The 23,995-nt window shown below is 39.2% G+C and overlaps 2 protein-coding genes across 4 annotated transcripts; both read left to right on the forward strand.

Annotated features, from left to right (window-relative positions):
• Positions 1-677: 677 nt before the first annotated feature.
• On the forward strand, positions 678-11,175 carry LOC113015682 (ATP-binding cassette sub-family B member 6, mitochondrial-like). 2 transcript variants are annotated; one of them, XM_026157801.1, is made up of 20 exons: positions 681-1,027; positions 1,385-1,908; positions 2,728-2,868; positions 2,972-3,161; positions 3,359-3,451; positions 3,586-3,778; positions 3,931-4,052; positions 4,216-4,325; positions 4,433-4,498; positions 5,068-5,193; positions 5,314-5,390; positions 5,488-5,551; positions 5,651-5,736; positions 5,830-5,887; positions 5,979-6,083; positions 6,285-6,459; positions 6,706-6,818; positions 6,895-6,989; positions 7,088-7,156; positions 9,462-11,175. In XM_026157801.1, exons 2-20 carry the CDS (start codon positions 1,393-1,395, stop codon positions 9,619-9,621), a joined length of 2,559 nt encoding a protein of 852 aa, XP_026013586.1. In that variant the 5' UTR covers positions 681-1,027; positions 1,385-1,392; the 3' UTR covers positions 9,622-11,175. The 2 variants fall into 2 exon arrangements, with proteins under 2 accessions (XP_026013587.1, XP_026013586.1); XM_026157802.1 differs by lacking the exons at positions 6,895-6,989; positions 7,088-7,156; positions 9,462-11,175 and having other exon boundaries at positions 678-1,027; positions 6,702-6,769.
• Positions 11,176-13,263: 2,088 nt separating this feature from the next.
• Positions 13,264-23,333, forward strand: LOC113015683 (ATP-binding cassette sub-family B member 6, mitochondrial-like). 2 transcript variants are annotated; one of them, XM_026157803.1, is made up of 20 exons: positions 13,264-13,462; positions 13,772-14,295; positions 16,329-16,469; positions 16,582-16,771; positions 16,947-17,039; positions 17,963-18,155; positions 18,370-18,491; positions 18,662-18,771; positions 18,893-18,958; positions 19,869-19,994; positions 20,336-20,412; positions 20,582-20,645; positions 20,745-20,830; positions 20,925-20,982; positions 21,074-21,178; positions 21,448-21,622; positions 22,183-22,295; positions 22,372-22,466; positions 22,565-22,633; positions 22,852-23,333. In XM_026157803.1, exons 2-20 carry the CDS (start codon positions 13,780-13,782, stop codon positions 23,009-23,011), a joined length of 2,559 nt encoding a protein of 852 aa, XP_026013588.1. In that variant the 5' UTR covers positions 13,264-13,462; positions 13,772-13,779; the 3' UTR covers positions 23,012-23,333. The 2 variants fall into 2 exon arrangements, with proteins under 2 accessions (XP_026013588.1, XP_026013589.1); XM_026157804.1 differs by lacking the exons at positions 22,372-22,466; positions 22,565-22,633; positions 22,852-23,333 and having other exon boundaries at positions 22,179-22,246.
• Positions 23,334-23,995: the final 662 nt, after the last annotated feature.

A 23,995-nucleotide genomic window follows, 5' to 3' on the forward strand; every position in this document is an offset into this window, starting at 1 on the left:
TTATGAGCCACATACAGTCCACTTGAATCTTAAATGGGCCAGACCAGAGAAATTCCCCTATGTCACTGTACAGAAGTTTAAATACTAATTTAATCCCAGAGATAGTCTTGATATAAGACAAGGAAGTGCAATTTCAGCATTTTTTTTTCTACACTTAAGATTGAGAAATGCTGATGTAGTAAATTAAAAAAACAACATTGTATTTAAAAAAAAATCAATCAATCAAAATAAAGAAAAAGTTCTGGTAGCTCACTGTCCAGACTGTCCTGTAATATTAAAACTGAAAGTTTTAGTTAATTAAAAGGAAATGTCCTTTTTTAACTATTATTATTATTATTCTTATTATTCTTATTATTATTATTATTATTGACACGTTACACAGTGAAAAAACACTTTCATTTTTTAGCATTTATTTGCTTATCTGTAACTTAATTATGTTGATGTAGTATGAATGGTCATAGGAGAAGACTGTATCAGTGGTAAAGGTGTGAAACCTATGAAAATACTGGGCACAGTGCAAAATTTATGCCCTTCACACTTTCCAGAGCAATCCAGTGTGACGTTTGACACCCTTGCTGTAGCCTTTTAATACTTGCTAATTACTTGAATATCTCAAAATATCATTTTAAGCTACTTGATACAGGTTAAGCCTGTCGTTCCCCTGTTGGTCTGCATGTTCCGTGGATGTCCTCTGGGGGGCGCTGAGGTTCAGGTAGAGCGAGCAGGCGCTGTTGTGTAACGTAATGCTGTCGAGTCATGGTAGCGGTTGTTTAACTTGTGAACACATTACAAGGACAACCGCTTTGTAAGTATGACTACACACAGCTGGTGGTAGTAATGACAGACACATAGCTGTGAGTTATTGTGCTCTGGGTGTCATTACTGAAGGTCGTTTGAACTACAGTTAGAGACGATAAGCAAGCTAATAACAGCTCGGAGGACTCGCTCGTCTCCCTGGAGTAGCCTCGGTTACTAACAAGTGGACTGTGTACAGTGTTTGGACTTCACAGCTGCCTGCCTGGGAAAGGTAATGTTAAAAACTAACAACAACAGCCGGTTTTATCTCTAGACCCTCTGAAATGTAGTCTAATAGTTATAAGTTTCCTTTTCTTGTAGCCACATTAGCTTCTTGTGCCACTGAGCTGGTGCGCTAACCTTTCACACTTTGTTTTCTCGTGTGTTTGCGCAGTTCTCTGCCTACAATATTTAGCGCAGTAACAGGTACCGCGGTGATTTTTTTTTACTACTATCGCATAAATCAGTGCCTAATGTAAAAGAGCCAAAGCAGTTCCTCTTTCTAGGTATACTATAAAACACCTCGTACAGGCGGGATGTCTTTGTTAGGATTTGCTGCTAGGATTTTAAAATGATTTCTCTCTCCTAGCTGCAGCCATGGTGTTTGTGCAGAGCTACTGTGAAGCAAATTCCTTCATCTCCATAACCTGGGTGGATGAAGGCATCGCCCCCTGCTTCTACTTCACACTGGTCCCCACCATCCTGCTCTCCCTCTCCTTCCTCCTTGGCACCATCCACTGCATATGCTACCAAAAGTATGGCACGCAAATGGAGCGCAAGTTCATTCCTCGCTCCTGCCTCTATGGTTTTCAGCAGGTCCTCCACGTCTTTCTGATCATCCAGTTTCTGGGTGGAATGATTTGGAGAGCCACGAATGCAGATGAGCTTCCAGGGTATGTGGTGCTGTACGGCTGCTTTTCCATCCTGGGATGGGCCTGGGCTATGGCTCTACTCAGGGTGGAGAGGCGCAGGGTCCTGGTGTCGGATCGGACAAGAGGACACAGTGCCGTCCTGCTGCTGTTCTGGGCTGTAGCTTTCTGTGCTGAGAACCTGGCTTTTGTGTCCTGGTACAGTCCTCAGTGGTGGTGGGGCCTGGAGAACAAACCACAACAGGTGAACACTCACATAAGATATTTTTTTAACCATTGTGTTCCAGGAACCTAACAGAGAAGTGAAGACTATTTTCAAAATATGTGTGCTTACACTTGTGTTTACCTTGCATTATGCAGTTTATCCCCATTCCTACCCATTTAGTTGATCTTAGATTGTAGGTAGAGTTCATTCCTGTATACAGCATTTTAACTGTTTAAACTTCAGTGTGTGTTTAAACCTTTATGAGCCAAAGGTTAAAGATAAGTCTGCCTTCGGAGCCACTCCACAGAGCAGTGTAATCTGACTCATGTATCAAGGTTCCGCCCAGTAAACAAAGCAAAACAAATTGGCAGTAAGCACGCTACAACCTTTTTTGCTAAGTCACTGCTTGTCTGACTTTCAGTTCCTAAACCCTGCACTCTTAACCAATCAAATCAGAAGACAGGATCTTGCTCCTCCCACATGGGGAGGAGTTGAGTTGAGTGAAAGTTTTTTGACTACATAACTGCAAGCATGACTTGTAGTTTTTCTCCTTTGCAAAGTTTTTTAATGTAGTTGTTGATTTTTCCTAAACTTAAAGTGCTTTTACTTGTACTTGCTTTGCAAAATGTTATTGTATTGCATCCTTCATCCCATAAAGTCAACATTATGAAAGTGCTATTTTAATAGTAAATTATGTTGTAATAGTACACTACCTAGATATATGGTAACTGTTCAATAAAACACTTAACAGTCTTCAGCATATTCACATTACTGTGTTATTAGCATTGTGTTACCACTGTGTTAAACGCTGTTTTGTATCCATGCTGATGTGTGTGTAAACATCTATGAAAACTTCAGGTGCAGTTGTTCCTGTGGATGATGCGCTACATTAGCACTGGGCTGCTCTTCTTCATCGGTCTCAAAGCTCCAGGGTTGCCAAGGAGACCTTACATGCTTCTGATAAATGAAGATGAGCGTGACGTAGAAAACGGTAGACAGGTAGTGACAGGGCACTTCCACTGTATATTAAAACACACGAGCAGCTTTGCTTATATACTCTATTAACGCTGTTTTAATGGTTTCATATCTTTCTCTGGGTCAGAGCCTGTTGGGAAGATCAGAGGAGAACCAGTCCACCTGGAAGGGATTTTGGAAGAAGGTCCGTCTGCTTGTTCCCTACATGTGGCCACAAGGCAACAAGTTTCTCCAGCTGCTGGTCCTCTTCTGTTTGGGGCTGCTGGGAGTGGAGAGGGCTATTAACGTCTTTGTACCCATTTACTACAAGAATATTGGTGAGTGATGTGCCTTCGTCATCATGCACCATAGACTCAAATGTTCAGTCACTCACACTGATGGTACTGCAGTGACATTGTTGCAGTCAGATTAAAATCTCATAATGCTTTTTATTTATTCATTGATTTTTTTTTTCACCACAGCTTGAAAGCCTCATTTTGTCTCATTCTCCTTGATGTCTGTGTCCTTTTTTCAGTGAATGAACTGACTGATGGCAGCAGCTGGCACACTGTAGCCGTTACAGTGTGTATTTATGTCCTGCTTAAGTTCATGCAGGGTGGAGGAGCAGGTAGGACTTACTGGTAGGATGCCCAGTGAACATTGTAGTACCACAGAGAGCTGCACAATGAGCATCAGCCTCACATGCCACACTAGCATTAAGGCTGCTTCATTATTCTGACCACCAACCTCTCTTCTTTTCAGGTTCCTCTGGATTTGTCAGTAACATGCGCTCTTTCTTCTGGATCCGCGTGCAGCAGTACACCAATCGACTGGTTCAAGTCAATCTGTTTGGCCACCTGCACTCCCTCTCTCTGCGCTGGCATCTGAGCCGCAAAACTGGTGAAGTACTGAGAAGTATTGATCGTGGCACAGCTTCCATTAATAGCTTGCTCAGGTAAGATGGCATCAAACAGGATCACAATAATTATTAACAATTAGTAATAACTCAAATAATGATTCTGTTAGGCAATGTTTTTATCCTTAAATGCTTCTCTCATGTTAGAATCTGAAGAAAAATTAAACTCAGGTATTGGTGTTTTTCCACAGCTACATAGTGTTCAGCATCTTTCCAACCATTGCTGATATTATCATCGCCATCATCTACTTCAGCGCTCTTTTCAATGCCTGGTTTGGCCTTATTGTCTTCATCTGCATGACCCTGTATCTCAGTAAGTTATGCATGATGAACCTCAACTAGCTTCACTTTGACCCAGTTTAATAATGAAAAATAAACTTCAAGTGTGAAAAACATTTCTGTACTTCAGCATTGGCTAAGATAGATTTCAGATCCTCTTTGACTGTGTAGTAATTCCTTATTCAAATGTTTGCCAGCCTTGACGATCATCATCACTGAATGGAGAACCAAGTACAGACGAGAAATGAATCAGATGGATAACACTGCCAAGTCCAGGGCTGTGGACTCCTTGTTAAACTTTGAGACGGTAAATTAAATAAGTTTGTGGTTCATAAAGAAGTTTACTTTTCTTTTTATTATTCTTTCATCTTAAAATGCACTTTAAAATACAATTAGTTTTTTCTGGTTCCATAGGTAAAATACTACAATGCAGAGAACTATGAGGTCGGCCGGTTTGAGGGTGCAATCTTAAAATATCAGGTAAGTGCATTTATCAACCGGTTTTGGCACTCCACGGCTTGCCACGCCTTCCCCTGCTGTTTTTTTTCCTAAGCTGGTCTTTGTTTACTTTAACAGGAGTCAGAATAAACCTGCTCTCCTACAGTCTTTCTAGTTATTGCTACCTTTGAGATAGCTTTTAGCATTAAGATGCTGAGTGGAAGCAAATTTATGTCAGGTTTGATTTCAAAACAAAGACAAAATGAAATAACTGGATGTTGGAATTCAGTGTTTTTTTGTGTGATTTTGCTGCTTTGATTTTCCTGGGACAATATTTAGACAATCCATAATATTCTGCTGCTGAGGACTACCTCTAAATTCTTGGACATCGTTGGGTGTTATGTCACTAAATCATGGCTCCAAAATAAGCAAAATCACTTGCTAAGAGACATTTAACCAACTATTATTGGGTTTGCATGTAGATATTTGTTCCTGTATTTCACCAAAACTAAAACTGAGACATTGATCACAGAGGTAGAGAAAAATGTTTAATTTAGTGGTCTCAGGAATGGAGTCATATATTTAATTGTTGCTTCCTTCTCCTGTTGTAGGAATCAGAGTATAAAACCCAGGCATCTCTGGCCTTACTCAATCAAACACAGAACGCCATCATTGGAGCAGGACTGCTGGCTGGTTCCTTGCTCTGTGCATACTTTGTCACAGAGGGAACGTTTCTGGTATTGACTTTGTAATAATGGTTTGCATTATGCCTCTCCACATTTCCAAAACTATGCAATTATGTTATTATTGTTGTTATTATATTATTATAAGTGTCATAAAAGCAACTCTAACCTCAGGTTGGAGATTATGTTCTCTTCGGTACCTACATCATCCAGCTGTACACCCCACTCAACTGGTTTGGGACATACTACAGGTAAAAAAATATAGAGATTATGTATTGCTTTTACCAAAACTCTGTTTGACTCCTGTTCCTTTTGCCAACTGTTGGTTTCTCTCTTCTTTCCCTGCAGAATGATCCAGACTTCCTTTATTGACATGGAAAACATGTTCCAACTTTTCGAAGAAGATCAAGAGGTATGTTTATAGATGGGTAAATATTTGCAGCGGTGATATCAGTGGGGGGTTTTTATGTGTTTTGAGTTTTTTGTGGTCTTTATATGTTGCCTGATGCAGGTGAAGGATGAAGTAAATGCAGGAAGCCTTCTCTTTAAACTGGGGAAAGTGGAGTTTGAAAACGTTTACTTCAGCTACACAAACGGGTTGGTTTATTTTTGCGTTGATTTCTTTTATTAAACTTCAGTCTCAGTGTGTTCTTGCATGGCTCATTCTTAGATTTCTTTACTGCTTTGCAGCAAGGAGATTCTCAGGGATGTGTCCTTCACAGTTCTTCCAGGACAGACAGTTGCACTGGTGAGTCTGAGGCGAGATGTTTCCTGCTTCCCAGCATTACATTGAGCAGTTAAGGTGTTACTAACATTACGGATTACTAACATACCTTCAGGTTGGGCCGTCGGGATCTGGGAAAAGCACAATCATTCGACTGCTTTTCCGTTTCTATGATGTTCAGGGAGGCTGCGTTCGCATTGATGGCCAGGATATATCAAAGGTAAGAGGTTTGGCACCAGAGCTACTGTGTGAGAAATATTTGGAAATTCAAGACATTAACAAACAACCAGTAAAATTAATAATATAAGCAGAAGTCATAAAGTCTTGTCTTTAATATTACTGTAACTGCATGCTTATATATATATACACACACATACACGGAGTCTAAACTGCTTATTACTTTCTCATCATCTTTCCTCAGGTGAAACAAACATCTCTGCGAGCTCATATCGGCGTGGTTCCCCAGGATACCGTGCTGTTCAACGACACCATCCGGGAGAACATTCGCTACGGTCGCACCACTGCTAATGACCAGGAGGTGGAGGAGGCTGCACTCGCTGCTGATATCCATGACAAAATCATGACCTTCCCTGATGGTAACGTGCACATTAATCCCTCAGTTTATTCAGCATTGTGACTTCAAAGATTTGTTTTCCATACTTTTACTAAAATCGTGGGTGTTAAATTGAATCTAAGTTTATATCTTTTAAATGTATATTTCTGAAGTTAGCCATATTTTTAAAATGTTCTAAAGTGTAGTTAGTGATGATCACTGTGTAACTGCAGTCTCTTCTATATTGCAAGAAGTTTTTTCAGCCTCTTCCTGTGTTTTTGTCGGGCAGGTTATGATACCCAGGTGGGGGAAAGAGGACTGAAGCTGAGTGGAGGAGAGAAGCAGAGGGTGGCTATCGCCAGAACTATCCTCAAAGCACCACAAATCATCCTGCTGGATGAGGTATGCGACTGAACTGTCATCTCAAGTGTAAACTCATTGCTGTTAGTTGCAGTTTTCTAATATTATCTCTCTGTAGGCCACATCTGCCCTGGACACACAGACAGAACGCAACATCCAGGCCTCTCTGGCCAAAGTCTGTGCCAATCGCACTACAGTGGTTGTAGCTCACAGGTAAATAAATTCATGTACTGTCAGGTTTTTTTAAGTGAATTTATCCATCTTCATTTATTTCACCGATGACTTGTGGGTCCGTTATTGCTCTGTAATAGGTTGTCCACCATCATCGCAGCAGACCAGATCCTGGTTGTCAATGAAGGGCGGATTGCTGAGCGTGGACGGTAAGTGTGCCTGATTGTTTTGAATGAAACTCCTGCCATAACACATACAGTTGTGAAAACTAAAGCATTCATAGGAATCTGTGAAAAGTTTACAGAGGGTCATCATGAGCATTAATCTCATGATAATTTGGGGCTAGCCATCAACAAGCTTCTGGCATTATTCTGGCTTGATTTTTGCTCACTGTCTTCTTGGCAGAATTGGTCGATATCATTGAAACTGTTTAGTTTTGTTACAACTTTTAAGCATAGTCAGGGCTCTAGAGTGCGACCAATTTTTCAATTGTGCAACTAAATAAAATCCTGTCACACCGGTGCGACCAGCTGTTCCAGTAAAAAAAAAAAAAAAAAGTCCCGGCAACTCTGAAAGTCTCCGTGTTGACAACTGACAGACATCATGCCCCTATCGTGTGTCCCAATCAGAGATAGTCAGGAGCGGGACCTCTATGATTGACCGTGGTCCTGTAGTTGTCCCGTAGTCCTTTGTGTGTACGTTTGAAAGTGCAGGTGGAAGAGGGAGGTGAGTAGCTTGAATAAAGCGATATCAATTCATTAAATCCTGAATTTTTTAATATAAAAACTTTTATAAGACTTTTAAATATAAATGTATTTTGCCAAAAACGCCAGAATCTCAGGTTAAAGCTCTCAAAACTATTTTAACAACCACCAAACAGCTGAAACAGTAAATGAGAGCAGCTAAACAGATTCCACACAAAGACATAAACACAGAGCGGACCCGACGCATCAGAATCAGATTTCTCTTTCTCGGCTTTCTCACCCGACGGCACGTACACGGACACGCCGTTGGGGCTGACCGCTGACAGCTCACTGATTCTGATGCGTTGGCGGGTCTGCGCTTTGTGTTTACGTCTTTTTTGCGCTAGATTCTGAGGTGTGGGTTTTGTCTCTCTCCAACCAAAATTCACTGAATCAGCATGTTTTCAGCATTATTCATTCGCTTATTGCCCACCAGTCGACCATTGTTTGCAGCGTTTTGTTTTTTTTTACTTAAAATGTCCTCGGCCAAGAAAGCCTAATTTCTGCTGTTCAATACTGAAGAAATGTAAATTTTTTAAAATTTGGCTAATTAAGGTTATCTGCCAGGAAAATCTCCTTCATGTTTTTCTGTGTTTTATTCTCAGTTACTTTGACACAAAGGCATCTGCTGTGATGCTCACACCTCTGATGAAGTCTCACATATGATCAGAGTTATAATATTTCTGACTGTCTGAGGCAAAATTGACTCGAATTGAATCGGGACCTTGTGAATCGGGACCTCGGGTCGCAAATGCGACCAAATTTTTCAATGGTGCGACTAAATAAAAACCTTGGTCGCACCAGTGGGCGCACCTAACTTTTGTGCTGGTGCGCCTGGTGCAACCGTGGCAAAAAGTTAGTCTAGAGCCCTGATAGTCTATAAATTTTCAGTTGGGCTGAGGTCAGAACTTTGGAAAGGCCATTTCAAAAGCTTAATGTTTGCTTGCTTTATCCATTAAAAAAAACACCGATGTGTGCTTGGGATCATTGTTCTGCTGGAACATCAAATTGTGTCCTGTCTGTTCATTTAACGCAAAGTTGAATTTGGAGGTAGTCCATAAATTTGCTGCTGAGTGGATTAGAGGAAATTCAAATTAAATTCAAACGTGCACCCAATTGTTGTGATTTAAAGTCACTAAAAATTTATGCCGTCCATCATTCTACCCTGGAAAAAGAAAAGTTTTCCATGACCATGTAATTCATGCCCAAGGTACTGAGGTCATGTGGCTGCAAAACAAGCCCAAGTCATCACTGCTATAGTGCTGACAGTTGTTATGAGGTCTTTTGCCAATATTGTTTTTTGCAAAATGTGGTGCTGTGCATTATGGCCAAATATCTCCACTTTGTTTTCATCTGTCGATTGCGATTTTCTTTTTTTTCTTTTTTCTTTTTTTTTCGTAATCACAATGTCATGAATTTTTAACATGAACTTTTAACATAAACATTTAACATGCTAACGGATGCCTGTAGAGTCTGAGATGCAGCTCTTTTTGTGGTTTCTCTAAGCATTGCACAGTCTTACGTTAGAGTGAATATACTGCGACGTCCACTCCTTGCATGAATGGGCAGCTGTTTTGAAGGTTTTCCACTGTAGAATTATGGTTTTCAAGTTGTTTGGAAATATCCCTATAAACACTGCTTGGCAGCAGCAGCTGCTTCTTTAAGATGATTGCTGATGTCCTTCCTCCGTGGCCTTGTGTTAGCACTCACCTGAATGCTACAGACCAGCAAACCAATAAACAAATAAATATCAATCTTTTCTCCATCCTAGACATGAGGAATTGCTACAAAAAGGAGGTTTGTATGCAGACATGTGGTTGAAGCAACAACAGGCTCAGGACTCAGATTCATCATCAGACACTGAAACCAAAGATCGCCAGTCTGAGAAACTACAGCCACCATCGACCTCCTCAGGACACCACGGGCACTGAATGTATTTGCTTTAAGAAAAATCTTTTTGTATTCTTTGTTATGGTTGTAAAAAGGCAATGTGTGATTTTAAATGTTTTGAACACTCAGCAAGGTGAAAGTGTTATTTATTGCTAGATTTTCTAAAGTGAATGTGCAATGACAGGTCAGGCTAAGGTGCCTAATGAAACTGAAGAGGTATTCACACCTTTTAGACTTTATCCAATAGTTGTGATTCCAGCTACGGTTTTGATGCCAGGAGTTAACAAAAGATCTAAAACTAAAAAGAATTGGCACAGGAGAAGAGACAGATGATACTATGTGCTCACAAACTAAACATAATGAGGACCTGCTGTGCTTTTTCTCTCATAGATGTACTGTTACATGTGCAGATGCTCATTTAAAGACCGCCAAAGATCCAAAAAGATCAGTTTATGTATAATTATTCCTGTGAGCCAGATGTTCAGGTTGCAGACTGCTCAAATTCACAATTTGAGACTTTTTTTTTTTCTTGTTGTGACTCTCTATGATGTCGAAGAGAGGGGAAATCCCTAATTATCTCAGTCACACAACTCTCACAGTAAGCACTGAAACCCCACCCACCTGCTCCACCTGCTGGGCAGAGGAAAGTTAGACTAAAGAGTTGGACTATTGGAGCTATTAGAGTCTTAGAATACAAATATGGAGGTGCAAGAAAAGCATAATGGGTCCCCTTTGAATAAAATGTGGTGGTGGTGGGGGGGGGGTTCCCGTCTTTCCTCCACCTCTCTACCAAGTTTCATGAAAAACCAGCTTATTCGTTTTTATTGTTAATGAGAAAGAAGCTATGGGGGTTGTATATTTCTGCTTCTGCTGTGGAGCAATAATATGACCTGAGACACATGAAAAGTGAAATCAGTCTTGACACTGTATCTTGGTGTGCTCAGACTGTTAATTCTGAATCCTGCTGAATACTATATGCTTAAGAATAGAATGGTGTTAATGTCATCAGGGATTTTGTTTTGTTATTTAAAGTTTTGTTAGCTGAATTTTGAGCTGTATGTATTTGTACATTCTTGGAGCAGGAGAGAGGAGCTGGTAGTGCATAAATATATATCTCCATGTTTATAGTAGTAAAATAATGGGCATTCATCATCATTTTCTGTGTGACACTGACAAAAATATATATTTTTTTCATTTTCTTTGATAATAGCATTGTTGTGTCAGGGTTTGTTGATTGTTTTTCATCATTCAGTTATCTTTAGACATACTGATTCATGCCTGAAGTTGTACAGTCCAGCCTTCCATTGGCAGAAAGACCACAGACATTTCTCACGGCAGAGGTTTCCACTCGGTATGTGGATGTAATGGGGCCAAGTTATCGATCTGCGCTTGTGCTCAGTTAGCAAGTCAAAATATCTGCATGAAAAAGAATGTCTAGAAATTAAACGTCCATAGATCTAAGTACAGCCATACAATTTTAAATAAGTTATTTGCTGTCTTATATCTACCTCACGAAAGGTGTTGTTCATAGTTACAGGTTTTGGAAATACTGTTTTATCATGTAATCATGAGCAATAAATGGCATTATTTCCATCCTTTTTCTGTCTTTACATTAAAACAACATCCTGTCCAGTTTAGACTTTGAAGAAATGTTAATGTGACGGTATCTCACATCACTGATGCATTTAACAAACTATTATTTTACTTAGTCCATGGATGCAAAACTGCATCATAATGAGTTTACAATCTGAATTGTTATATCTATGGTAAGTCGTGTAATACCACGTTAATTTATTGGTAATAGGGATGGTCTGGTGTTAATTAATTCTGTGCATGTTTCACTTATGGGATATTAAAGTGCCAAAACCTGAAGCCATCCAGCAGTAAAACTTTAGACCTGTTGTGTAATAGCAGCAAACTGTGTCTGTAAATTGGACTAAAATACTGTTTGTTTCAAGAAGATTTGCTGAGACAGGAGATGATCATTTCACAACTCGGACCTGGATACACTGAATTTATTTATAATAGTAAGACACCATACTGGAAACTGTGTCTGTGGTGGACATTGGTGAGTTTAGACCCTTTTCAGAGGTGCTCAAGCATCCCTAAATTTCATCTTAGCACCCCTAAAAATAACTTTACTAATAGCCGGAACAATAACGTATTTTTGTATTATTTTTCATTTTCCTCTAATGCTACATATTCAGGGAAACTATCTATTGGAGATGATGTTGTGCCAACAACTCTTTTATATGTAATTTCTTTGCTTATATTTGTAAAATGAATTATTATTATTATTATTATTAAGGGTTATATATAAAATAAAGAAATGACCTGCTTTGCAAGTATCTCCATGACTAAAGTTTGCACCTACATTATAATCAATCCAGTCTTTTATGGCTACTTAAAATACCTTGATAAACCTGTGATGTTGCATATGTTGCTATTTCAGCTGCCTTCGTGGCCAGATCTCTTCAAAAAGACGTAAATAATAATAAAAATGAATTTAAAAAGGTAAGAAAAAAGGTGAAAAGAACTGCTTATGTCAACCGCCAGCAGTAGAAGCCTGATACTCAGCTTGAATAATGCAATTGATATGGGTGGATAGGTGATATAGATAACTGAACCCTGCTTCAGTGTTACACCGACCTGTTGGATGACAGCACAAAGACTGAGAGAAGAGCCAGGCGAGAAAGAGAGACATCGGTGTGAAGATAGCAAAAAGAGAGAGGAAAAAGAAACCTGCAAGTGTGGATGTGTGGCCAATGTCAAGCCGTTTGTTATAATACCAAGGTAGTTTCTGTTTTGCAAGCATTCACTGATGATGATTTCACATAAGTAAGCAGTGTTACACTCATATCAAGTGTGGATTCTCCCCAGCCTGCTTTTATAGTAACCTATGTCACAAATACTTATTTGCCTTATTAACTGATAGTGTAAATGAAAAATAATGACATGCATTTCATAGATGCTTTGTGTGCTTTTATAGCAGCACTCTTGAACTGGAATGCCTCTGTGTCTCTGTCGAGTCTTTACACTAAAATAAAGGTTTGTATGCATAAGCTTTAATGTAAAAAGGCAGCTTTCTTAGCCGTTTGTTCAGGTGATTGCAGTGGCAGTGTGATTTCTTTTTCCGAGTGTCTGCACTGAATAATGCTGCCTCAGTTGCTTGATGTTGTGTTTAAGACTGACTGTGTCCTTGTTTCTGCTCGTATGTCCTTGGCTGCAAATTGTTCTTTAACTAACAGTATTGAGCCTTTGTCTCAGGTTTGATACCTCAAGGGTCCACCTTAAAACAGGTGCACTAATTGAAAGTAATGTATTAACTATTCTTGCTTTTTAATGTATGAATTGCAGTGCACTGCAATGGCAAAGGTGTGAAGCTAAATTTGCTCCAGGCAGTGGAGAAGAAGAAACTACTGATCCTAATTAAGATGAAAATGATACTGGACCTGATTTAAAAGCTAGCGGTCCGTGTACAATTTCTAATACATTGTTTTTAAGACAAACTAATTTGATTTAAAAGGGTTTTGTTTTTGTTTTTTTATTTGGTGTGTCTGTGTGTGTTCACACTCCGTGCCAGCTGGTAGCGTTACTCCACGGTTTCGCCAGGAAAATTTGACAAGAAGAAGAAGAACTGGGAGGACTCCGAACACCGGCTTCATCAGTGTAACACACAGCTGGTGGTAGTAATGACAGACACATAGCTGTGAGTTATTGTGTTCTGGGTGTCATTCCTAAATGTCGTTTGAACTACAGTTAGAGACGATAAGCAAGCTAATAACAGCTCGGAGGACTCGCTCGTCTCCCTGGAGTAGCCTCGGTTACTAACAAGTGGACTGTGTACAGTGTTTGGACTTCACAGCTGCCTGCCTGGGAAAGGTAATGTTAAAAACTAACAACAACAGCCGGTTTCATCTCTAGACCCTCTGAAATGTAGTCTGATAGTTATAAGTTTATAAGGCAATAATTATAATTGCTTACACTATTTGTTCTTTATCTGCCTACAGTATTTATCACACATTTTAGCTGTATGTCGGTATTTATTTACTACTATCGCATAAATCAGTGCCTAATGTAAAAGAGCCAAAGCAGTTCCTCTTTCTAGGTATACTATAAAACACCTCGTACAGGCGGGATGTCTTTGTTAGAATTTGCTGCTAGGATTTTAAAATGATTTCTCTCTCCTAGCTGCAGCCATGGTGTTTGTGCAGAGCTACTGTGAAGCAAATTCCTCCATCTCCATAACCTGGGTGGATGAAGGCATCGCCCCCTGCTTCTACTTCACACTGGTCCCCACCATCCTGCTCTCCCTCTCCTTCCTCCTTGGCACCATCCACTGCATATGCTACCAAAAGTATGGCACGCAAATGGAGCGCAAGTTCATTCCTCGCTCCTGCCTCTATGGTTTTCAGCAGGTCCTCCACGTCTTTCTGATCATCCAGTTTCTGGGTGGAATGATTTGGAGAGCCACTAATGCAGATGAGCTTCCAGGGTATGTGGTGCTGTACGGCTGCTTTTCCATCCTGGGATGGGCCTGGGCTATGGCTCTACTCAGGGTGGAGAGGTGCAGGGTCCTGGTGTCGGATCGGACAAGAGGACACAGTGCCGTCCTGCTGCTGTTCTGGGCTGTAGCTTTCTGTGCTGAGAACCTGGCTTTTGTGTCCTGGTACAGTCCTCAGTGGTGGTGGGGCCTGGAGAACAAACCACAACAGGTGAACACTCACATAAGATATTTTTTTAACATTGTGTTCCAGGAACCTAACAAAGAAGTGAAGACTACTTTCAAAATATTCATGCTGATACTTGCATTTACCTTGCATTATGCAGTTTATCTCCATTCCTATCTGTTTAGGGTTAACAGTACAGTGATTTAATACTATTTAGTAGAAAACAAATAATGTATTTATAAATATACGATGATTACTGTGTAATTGCAAAGTACATTCTCATGAATTTAGAATGAATCCCTTCAAATCTCCATTTCTATTTATTTAGCGTTAAGATAAGTTGATCAGAGTGTGTTTGCAGCATATTAATAAAGCTCTTCGGTGTGTGATTAAATAGTCTTTATGAGCCAAAGGTTAGTTATATATTAAAAATGAGTCTGCTTTTAGCGCCACTCCTCAGAGTAGTACAGTCAGGCTCATGTATCAAGTGTCTGCTCAGCAAACAAAAGAAAACAAAGTGCCATGGAAGATAAGCATGCCTGAGCCTTTTCTGCTGAGTCACTGCTCAGTTGACTTTCAGATCCTAAGCCAAATGCAAAATGTTATTGTATTGCATCCTTCATCCCATAAAGTCAACATTATGAAAGTGCTATTTTAATAGTAAATGATATTATAATAGTAAACTACCTAGATGTGTGGTAACTGTTCAATAAAACACTTAACAGTCTTCAGCATATTCACATTACTGTGTTATTATGTGGATGCTTTAAGCATCCGCACTATTGAGTTCCTTCTTGGTGTTTCCGTACATTTTTCGCCGTGGATCTACTTCCACAATTTTCAGCCGATTTTCACCGTTCAAATTTTAAACTATTCTGCTATTTCTGCTAATAACGGCTATGTCTTTTGGTATTTTTCACTATTATACTTTTTAAAATATTAAGCTTTTTTCCTTTAATTTGAAATGAATGGGAAACTTTGCAATTCTGCTAAAATTAGCTTGTTTTTGAAACTTAACTACTTCCTCATATTTTCACGTAGAACAACCATTCAAACTTTAAAATGTTCTCAAATTATTGGGCTATTCAGGTATAAATCAGCTTTTTCAAATCTTTTACCGTTTTACTTTTATGCTTCTTAAAGTTTTGAGTTGCAAAATTGTGATTTCTCACAAAATACATGCGTTGTTATTGTTGCCACTGAAGGTTTCGCAGTCTTCTCTTCATGTCCGAACAACTTCTTGCTACTTGCTCAAATTTCACTCAACTTCCACAAATTATACATCAAAACGTAGGTATTTTTGCTGGCTTTCTGAAAATGTCACTATCATTGTTGTGGAATTTATAGAATTTTGGCAAATCTCCTCAGACCAACAGAAAGTCGGAAAACTCTCCATAGAAAGTCAATGGAGAGTTTGTTCAAAATCACCGCTTGATTTCTGTAATGAGAGGCATTTTCGAATTGTTATATCTCCTTAATCTCCTTTGTGCTAAACCAGAGTATTTGTGCTGAAACACAGTATTTCTGCCAAATGATAGTATTTCTGTCAAATGATAATATTTGTGCTAAACCATAGTATTAATTTAAAATGACAATATTCATAGTTCATCACAGTGTCTCTGGTAAATCACAGTATTTCTGCTCTGTTGTACTATTTTTCTAAATCATAGTGTTTCCGTAATGTTTAAGTATTTTTGGCTAAATATATTCTTTCTGTTATCTTATACTATTTTTCCTAAATTCTTGTATTTTTGAGAAGTTATCATGTTTCTGGTAAGTTACAATATTTCTGCTAAGTTCTGCTATGCTATTGTATTTCTGCCAAGTATTATGTTTCCTCTAAGATGTTGCAGTTCTGCTAAGTTATTCCATTTTAGCAAACTTCTTTTGCTTCTGCAAAGTTTTTACAATTTCTGCAACTTTTCAGCTAGTTTTTGCATACAGCTTCAGCTTTAAAGCATCCACACTGCATTTTCGCAGGAAATGCAAATTTTTCTAGTTAGCATTGTGTTACCATTGTGTTAAACGCTGTTTTGTATCCATGCTGATGTGTGTGTAAACATCTATGAAAACTTCAGGTGCAGTTGTTCCTGTGGATGATGCGCTACATTAGCACTGGGCTGCTCTTCTTCATTGGTCTCAAAGCTCCAGGGTTGCCAAGGAGACCTTACATGCTACTGATAAATGAAGATGAGCGTGACGTAGAAAACAGTAGACAGGTAGTGACAGGGCACTTGCAGCACTTCCACTGTATATTGAAACACATCAGCAACTATGCTTTTATACTCTATTAACGCTGTTTTAATGGTTTCATATCTTTCTCTGGGTCAGAGCCTGTTGGGAAGATCAGAGGAGAACCAGTCCACCTGGAAGGGATTTTGGAAAAAGGTCCGTCTGCTTGTTCCTTACATGTGGCCACAAGGCAACAAGTTTCTCCAGCTGCTGGTCCTCTTCTGTTTGGGGCTGCTGGGAGTGGAGAGGGCTGTTAATATCTTTGTACCTATTTACTCCAAGTATATTGGTGAGTGATGTGTCTTCATCATCATGCACTATAGACTCAAATGTTCAGTCACTCACACTGATGGTACTGCAGTGACATTGTTGCAGTCAGATTAAAATCTCATAATGCTTTTTATTTATTCATTGAATCTTTTCACCACAGCTTGAAAGCCTCATTTTGTCTCATCTGTTTTCAGTGGATGAACTGACTGATGGCAGCAGCTGGCACACTTTAGCTGTTACAGTGTGTATTTATGTCCTGCTCAAGCTCATGCAGGGTGGAGGAGCAGGTAGGACCTCATGGATGCCCAGTGTAGACAGTGAACATTGTAGAGAGCTGCACAATGAATTTCTGCCTCACATGTCACATCAAGTAGAGTTAAGGTTAAAAAATTCAAGGAATTACAAGTAACCCAGCAGAGCGAAGTGCTCCACTTTTGTACTGATACTGTACTGTGAGGACTTAAAGATAAGATCAAATGAGGCCTGATAATTCAAGACCTTGTTTTTAAGGAAAAGGGTTTTAAATCTAATTCCTGATTTAACAGGGAGCCAGTTAAGAGAAGCTATTATGGTAGAAATCTGCTCTCTCTTTCTAGTTCCTGTCACTTGTCTTGCTGCAGCATTTTGGATCAACTGAAGGCTTTTCAGGGAGTTTTAAGAACAACCAGCCTAGAAGTAATAAATGCACAAACTAGTTTTTCAGCATCACTCTGAGACAGGTTGTGTCTAAGGTTAGAGATGTTGTGCAAATGCAATGGAGCAGTTCTACATATTTGCTGAATATGTGCATTGAGGGAAGTATCCTGGACAAAAATGATTCCAAGATTCCTCACAGTGGTTAGACACCATAAAGTTTTTTAAGGCAGAGTATGATAACGCCAGTTTTATCTGAATTTACAAACAGAAAAAATTGTCTTTTAGAAATTCCTTTAGCATAACTAATTTGTGTGTCATCAGGCTTCATGGATAGATAAATCCAGGTGTTATCTGCATAGCAGTGAAAATGTATGCTATGTCTTCTAATAATATAGCCTAAGGGAAGCAAGTATAATGTAAACAGATTCGGTCGTAGCAAATAACCCTGTGGAACGCCATAATTAACCTTGGTTTGTGAAGAAGACTTCCCATTAACGTGAACAAACTGTACTCTGTTAGGCAGATATGATTCAAATCACTGCAGTACAATGCCGTCATCTTCTCTTCTTCTCAGGTTCCTCTGGATTTCTGAGTAACGTACGCACTTTCGTCTGGATCCGCGTGCAGCAGTACACCAATCGACTGGTTCAAGTCAATCTGTTTGGCCACCTGCACTCCCTCTCTCTGCGCTGGCATCTGAGCCGCAAAACTGGTGAAGTACTGAGAAGTATCAACCGTGGCACATCTTCCGTTAACAACTTGGTCAGGTGAGATAGTAACGGTCAGGATCATAACAATTATAAACAAATGAGTAACTCATAAACGAACCTGCTGACAAAATATACCAACCAACAAGGTTTACAACATAAATGCCCAAAACATTTATGCCCAACATAAATGTTTTTTTTTTTATCCATAAATGCTTCTCTCATGTTAGAATCTGAAGAAAAATTAAACTCAGGTATTGGTGTTTTTCCACAGCTACATAGTGTTCAGCATCTTTCCAACCATTGCTGATATTATCATCGCCATCATCTACTTCATCACTTATTTCAATGCCTGGCTTGGCCTTATTATCTTCATCTGCATGACCTTCTACCTCAGTAAGTTATGCCTGTTGAACCTTTTGAACCTCAACTAGCTTTGCTTTGACCCAGTTTAATAATGAAAACCTTCAAGTGTGCTAATCTTCTGTGTAGTTCCGCATGGCCTGAGATAGATTTTTCAGATCCTCTTTGACTGTGTAGTAATTTCACATTAATGTGTTTGCCAGCTATGACTATCATCATCACTGAATGGAGAACCAAGTACAGACGAGAAATGAATCGGATGGATAACGCTGCCAAGGCCAAGGCTGTGGACTCCTTGTTAAACTTTGAGACGGTACATTAAATAAGTTTGTGGTTCACAAAGTTTTGTTGTTGTTGTTTTTTTATTCTTTCATCCTAAAATGCACCTAAATTACAGTTTGTCACTGTTTGTGCTTTTTATTCCTGTTGAAAAGGTAAAATACTACAATGCAGAGAACTATGAGGTCGGCCGGTTTGAGGGTGCAATCTTAAATTATCAGGTAAGTCAGGTCAGGCAGATAAAGCATTACAAGGCTTGCCACGCCTTCCCCTGCTGTTCTTTCTTCAGCTGTATCACTAGAAAATGTCTTTGTTTACTCTAACAGGAGTCAGAGCAAACCTGCTCTGCTACAGTCTTTCTAGTTATTGCTACCTTTCAGATAGCTTTTAGTATTAAGATGTTGAGTGGAAGCAAATGTAGTAGGTTGCCTCACACCAGGTGGCCAACCCAGAAAATATGAGTATTTATGTCAGGTTTGATTTCAAAACAAAGACAAAATGAAATAACTGGATGTTGGAATTCAGTGTTTTTTGTGTGATTTTACTGCTTTGATTTTCCTGGGACAATATTTGGACAATCCATAATATTCTGCTGCTGTTTCGCCAGTAGAGCAAACCTGTTAGCTCACTGGGAAATTCTGGGCCCATAAAGCTCAATGTACATAGACAACAGCCTGTATGTGTGTGCATGTCTACACAAAAGCAGATAAACATGGACTTTCCTTTTGTCATATTCATAAAGCTGTGCATACACATGGTCCTTTCTTTATGGATCCCAGTCATTGTGAGATTGTATGCATGTGCAAAAGCCTGATATCCATACCTGTCTCTTACCACAATTTATATGCAGTTTAATCCTTTGCATGTAACGTGCTGGCATCAGGGGTCCTTGAACATACTGATAAAAATCAGAAAAGCAGCAGCATAATTTCACCAAAAACAAAACTTACACTTGTTGTCTGATCTGGACAAAAGTGTTTTATTTAGTGGTCTCAGTTCTGGAGTTGTGTACTTAATGGTTCTTGGCTTTTGTTAGCATCAGAGAATAAGACATTTTTGCAAAGATACCAGTAGCTGTATATTGGAAGTCTATATTTTGAAGTCTTGACTCATGTTTCTGATTGTTTGTAGGCTTCAGAGTGGAGGGCGCAGGCATCTCTGGCCTTGCTCAATCAAACCCAGAATGTCGTCATTGGATTAGGACTGCTAGCAGGCTCCTTGCTCTGTGCATACTTTGTCACAGAGGGCAAGTTTCAGGTATTGACTTTGTAATAATGGCACACACTATGCTTGTCCACATTTGGTTGGTAGACACTGATAATGAACATGCCCAAACTTTCAAATACTAGGATCATCATCTGTGCAAGTAAATCCTTAGTATATCGCTAATATGGTTATCTCAGACAGCCCCATCCACTCATTTGGGAGGGGCAGCCGATTAAAAGAAAGTTGTTTTAAAAGGCGGGGCAGAGAGCTGATTTGCTTATTTCAGAAAGTGGATGAACTTTATGTTTAATAGATACTCAGAACATTAAGAAATACAATGCTAGTTGGAATTGTCCAATTCAGTTTGACCATAAAAACAACTCTAACCTCAGGTTGGAGATTATGTTCTCTTCGGTACCTACATCATCCAAATGTACATTCCACTCAACTGGTTTGGAACATACTACAGGTAAGAAAATACAGATAAGTCATTAGATTATAAATAGTTTGCTGTTTTAAAGATATTGCTTTTTTATGTATTTTTAAGGAGGATAACACATTATATACTGTAAGCTATTTAACCACACTCTGTTTGACTCCTTTTGCCAACTGTTGGTTTCTCTCTTCTTTCCCTGCAGAATGATCCAGACTTCCTTTATTGACATGGAAAACATGTTCCAACTTTTCGAAGAAGATCAAGAGGTATGTTTATAGATGGGTAAATATTTGCAGCGGTGATATCAGTGGGGGTTTTTTATGTGTTTTGAGTTTTTTATGGTCTTTATATGTTGCCTGATGCAGGTGAAGGATGAAGTAAATGCAGGAAGCCTTCTCTTTAAACTGGGGAAAGTGGAGTTTGAAAACGTTTACTTCAGCTACATAAACGGGTTGGTTTATTTTTGCGTTGATTTCTTTTATTAAAACTTCAGTCTCAGTGTGTTCTTGCATGGCTCATTCTTAGATTTCTTTACTGCTTTGCAGCATGGAGATTCTCAGGGATGTGTCCTTCACAGTTCTTCCAGGACAGACAGTTGCACTGGTGAGTCTGAGGCGAGATGTTTCCTGCTTTCCAGCATTACATTGAGCAGTTAAGGTGTTGCTAACATTACGGATTACTAACATACCTTCAGGTTGGGCCGTCGGGATCTGGGAAAAGCACAATCATTCGACTGCTTTTCCGTTTCTATGATGTTCAGGGAGGCTGCATTCGCATTGATGGCCAGGATATATCAAAGGTAAGAGGTTTGGCACCAGAGCTACTGTGTGAGAAATATTTGGAAATTCAAGACATTAACAAACAACCAGTAAAATTAATAATATAAGCAGAAGTCATAAAGTCTTGTCTTTAATATTACTGTAACTGCATGCTTATATATATATATATATATATATATATATATATATATATATATATATATATACATATACACACACACACACATACACACACACACACATACACGGAGTCTAAACTGCTTATTACTTTCTCATCATCTTTCCTCAGGTGAAACAAACATCTCTGCGATCTCATATCGGCGTGGTTCCCCAGGATACCGTGCTGTTCAACGACACCATCCGAGATAACATTCGCTACGGTCGCACCACTGCTAGTGACCAGGAGGTGGAGGAGGCTGCACTCGCTGCTGATATCCATGACAAAATCATGACCTTCCCTGATGGTAATGTGCACATTAATCCCTTGGTTTATTCAGCATTGTGACTTCAAAGATTTGTTTCATACTGTTGAAAACATTGTGGGTGTTTCTATGTATCTATGTTTATACCATTTACATGCATATTTCTGAACAAAGCTTTCAGATAAGGCCCCGTCTTATCTGAAAGTCCTTATAGTACCACATGTCCTCAGACTCCGGGCCTACTTGTGGTTCTTATAGTATTTAAAATTAGAATGGGAGGCGGAGCCTTTAACTTTCAGGCCCCTCTTATGCTTCTTCTTTACTCACCTCTTTTAACAGTGTGTCTTTTGTTCTGTCTCCCTCTCCTCACCCCCAACTGATTGCAGCCAATCCTGCCAGAAGTTTCTTACTTTTGAAAAGAATATTTTCTTCCCCCTGTCGCTAAGTCCATGCTTGTAGGGGATTTGATGTTATTGTTGGGGTTTTCGCTCTGTTATTGTTTGGTCTTTAGCTTACAATATAAAGTGCCTTTGAGGTGACTGTTGTATTTTAATACTTTGCAAGAAGTTTTTTCAGCCTCTTCCTGTGTTTTTGTCAGGCAGGTTATGATACCCAGGTGGGGGAAAGAGGACTGAAGCTGAGTGGAGGAGAGAAGCAGAGGGTGGCTATCGCCAGAACTATCCTCAAAGCACCACAAATCATCCTGCTGGATGAGGTATGCGACTGAACTGTCATCTCAAGTGTAAACTCATTGCTGTTAGTTGCAGTTTTCTAATATTATCTCTCTGTAGGCCACATCTGCCCTGGACACACAGACAGAACGCAACATCCAGGCCTCTCTGGCCAAAGTCTGTGCCAATCGCACTACAGTGGTTGTAGCTCACAGGTAAATAAATTCATGTACTGTCAGGTTTTTTTAAGTGAATTTATCCATCTTCATTTATTTCACCGATGACTTGTGGGTCCGTTATTGCTCTGTAATAGGTTGTCCACCATCATCGCAGCAGACCAGATCCTGGTTGTCAATGAAGGGCGGATTGCTGAGCGTGGACGGTAAGTGTGCCTGATTGTTTTGAATGAAACTCCTGTAAACAACATCCAGTAACATACAATCTTTCTCATGGTGGACTTAATTTCCTGTGGAAACAGTAAAGGCGTACTTAGTTTTTCACAGGACTTACAATGAGTACTGAGTAATCTTTGTGTTTCGCATTAGCACATCTCTGTGCTCACTGAACAGTTAGTAAATAACAACATTTTCTCCATCCCAGACATGAGGAATTGCTACAAAAAGGAGGTTTATATGCAAACATGTGGATGAAGCAACAACAGGCTCAGGACCCAGATTCATCATCAGACACCGAAACCAAAGATCGCAAGTCTGAGAAACTGCAGCCACCATCGACGTCCTCAGGACACCACGGGCACTGAATGTATTTGCTTTAAGAAAAAAAACTGTTAGCACTTTTATTCTTTGTTGTGATTGTGAAAAGGTTATGTTTGATTTAAGCATTCAGCAAGGTGGAAGTAATATTTTTGATAGATTTTACAAAGTGAGGGACAAATGATTTGACATTTTAAAAACCAAACTGCTAAACAGGAGTGGAGCTTGAATCATGCCTAGCTTTGAGGTTGTTTTCTATTTCGTTTTTGTTTTGTTTTTTTAGTATAATCCTCCTAACCCTACAAATCACCTCCAATTATTTGACATTCCTCATATTTATTTTTATACTTACCTTCATTTATTTTACTTTATTTTACTTTACTTTGTATTTTCTTTTTTCTTTTTCACAGTTTTAAAAGAGGACCTATTGCGCTTTTTCTTTCATAGATATACTATTTGTGGATGCTCATGTAAAGACAGCCAGAGATTAACGTATACAGGAGACCAAAAGCACAGGCTTCAGACTGCTCAGCTCAGTTTGAGACTTTTTGTTCTATTCATGGCTCTATGATGCCAGTTTCATGAAAATCACCTTACTAATTTTTATTTATTTTTAATGAAAAACTGCAGTGATCATATAGTTCTGCCTCGACTCTGGAGCAATAATATGACCTGAGGCATATGAAAGGGAACTCAGCCTTGACACTACATCTTAGTGCACTGAGATACTAATGGAACCTTGTGAATGATTTGTGGATAAGAATAGATTACATGCATGCCATCAGGGATTTAGGTTTTTTTTTGTTATTTTAAGTTTTTGTTTGCTGAATTTGTGTTCTTTAAAGTGACACTAGTCTTTTAGAAAAGCGTATTTGCACATTGAGGCTTTAGGTCATCAGCTAGGCAGAAGATAAAGCAGGATAGAAGAGCTGGTAATGCATTGATGTACATCTCCATTTATTAAGGAAATAAAACAACGGGCACTTATCATCAGTGTTTCCTGTGACACTGATTAAAAATAAATATTTTAT

This window comes from Astatotilapia calliptera, chromosome 23 (genome assembly GCF_900246225.1).
Source record: "Astatotilapia calliptera chromosome 23, fAstCal1.2, whole genome shotgun sequence".
In the NCBI taxonomy this organism is placed as follows: domain Eukaryota; kingdom Metazoa; phylum Chordata; class Actinopteri; order Cichliformes; family Cichlidae; genus Astatotilapia; species Astatotilapia calliptera.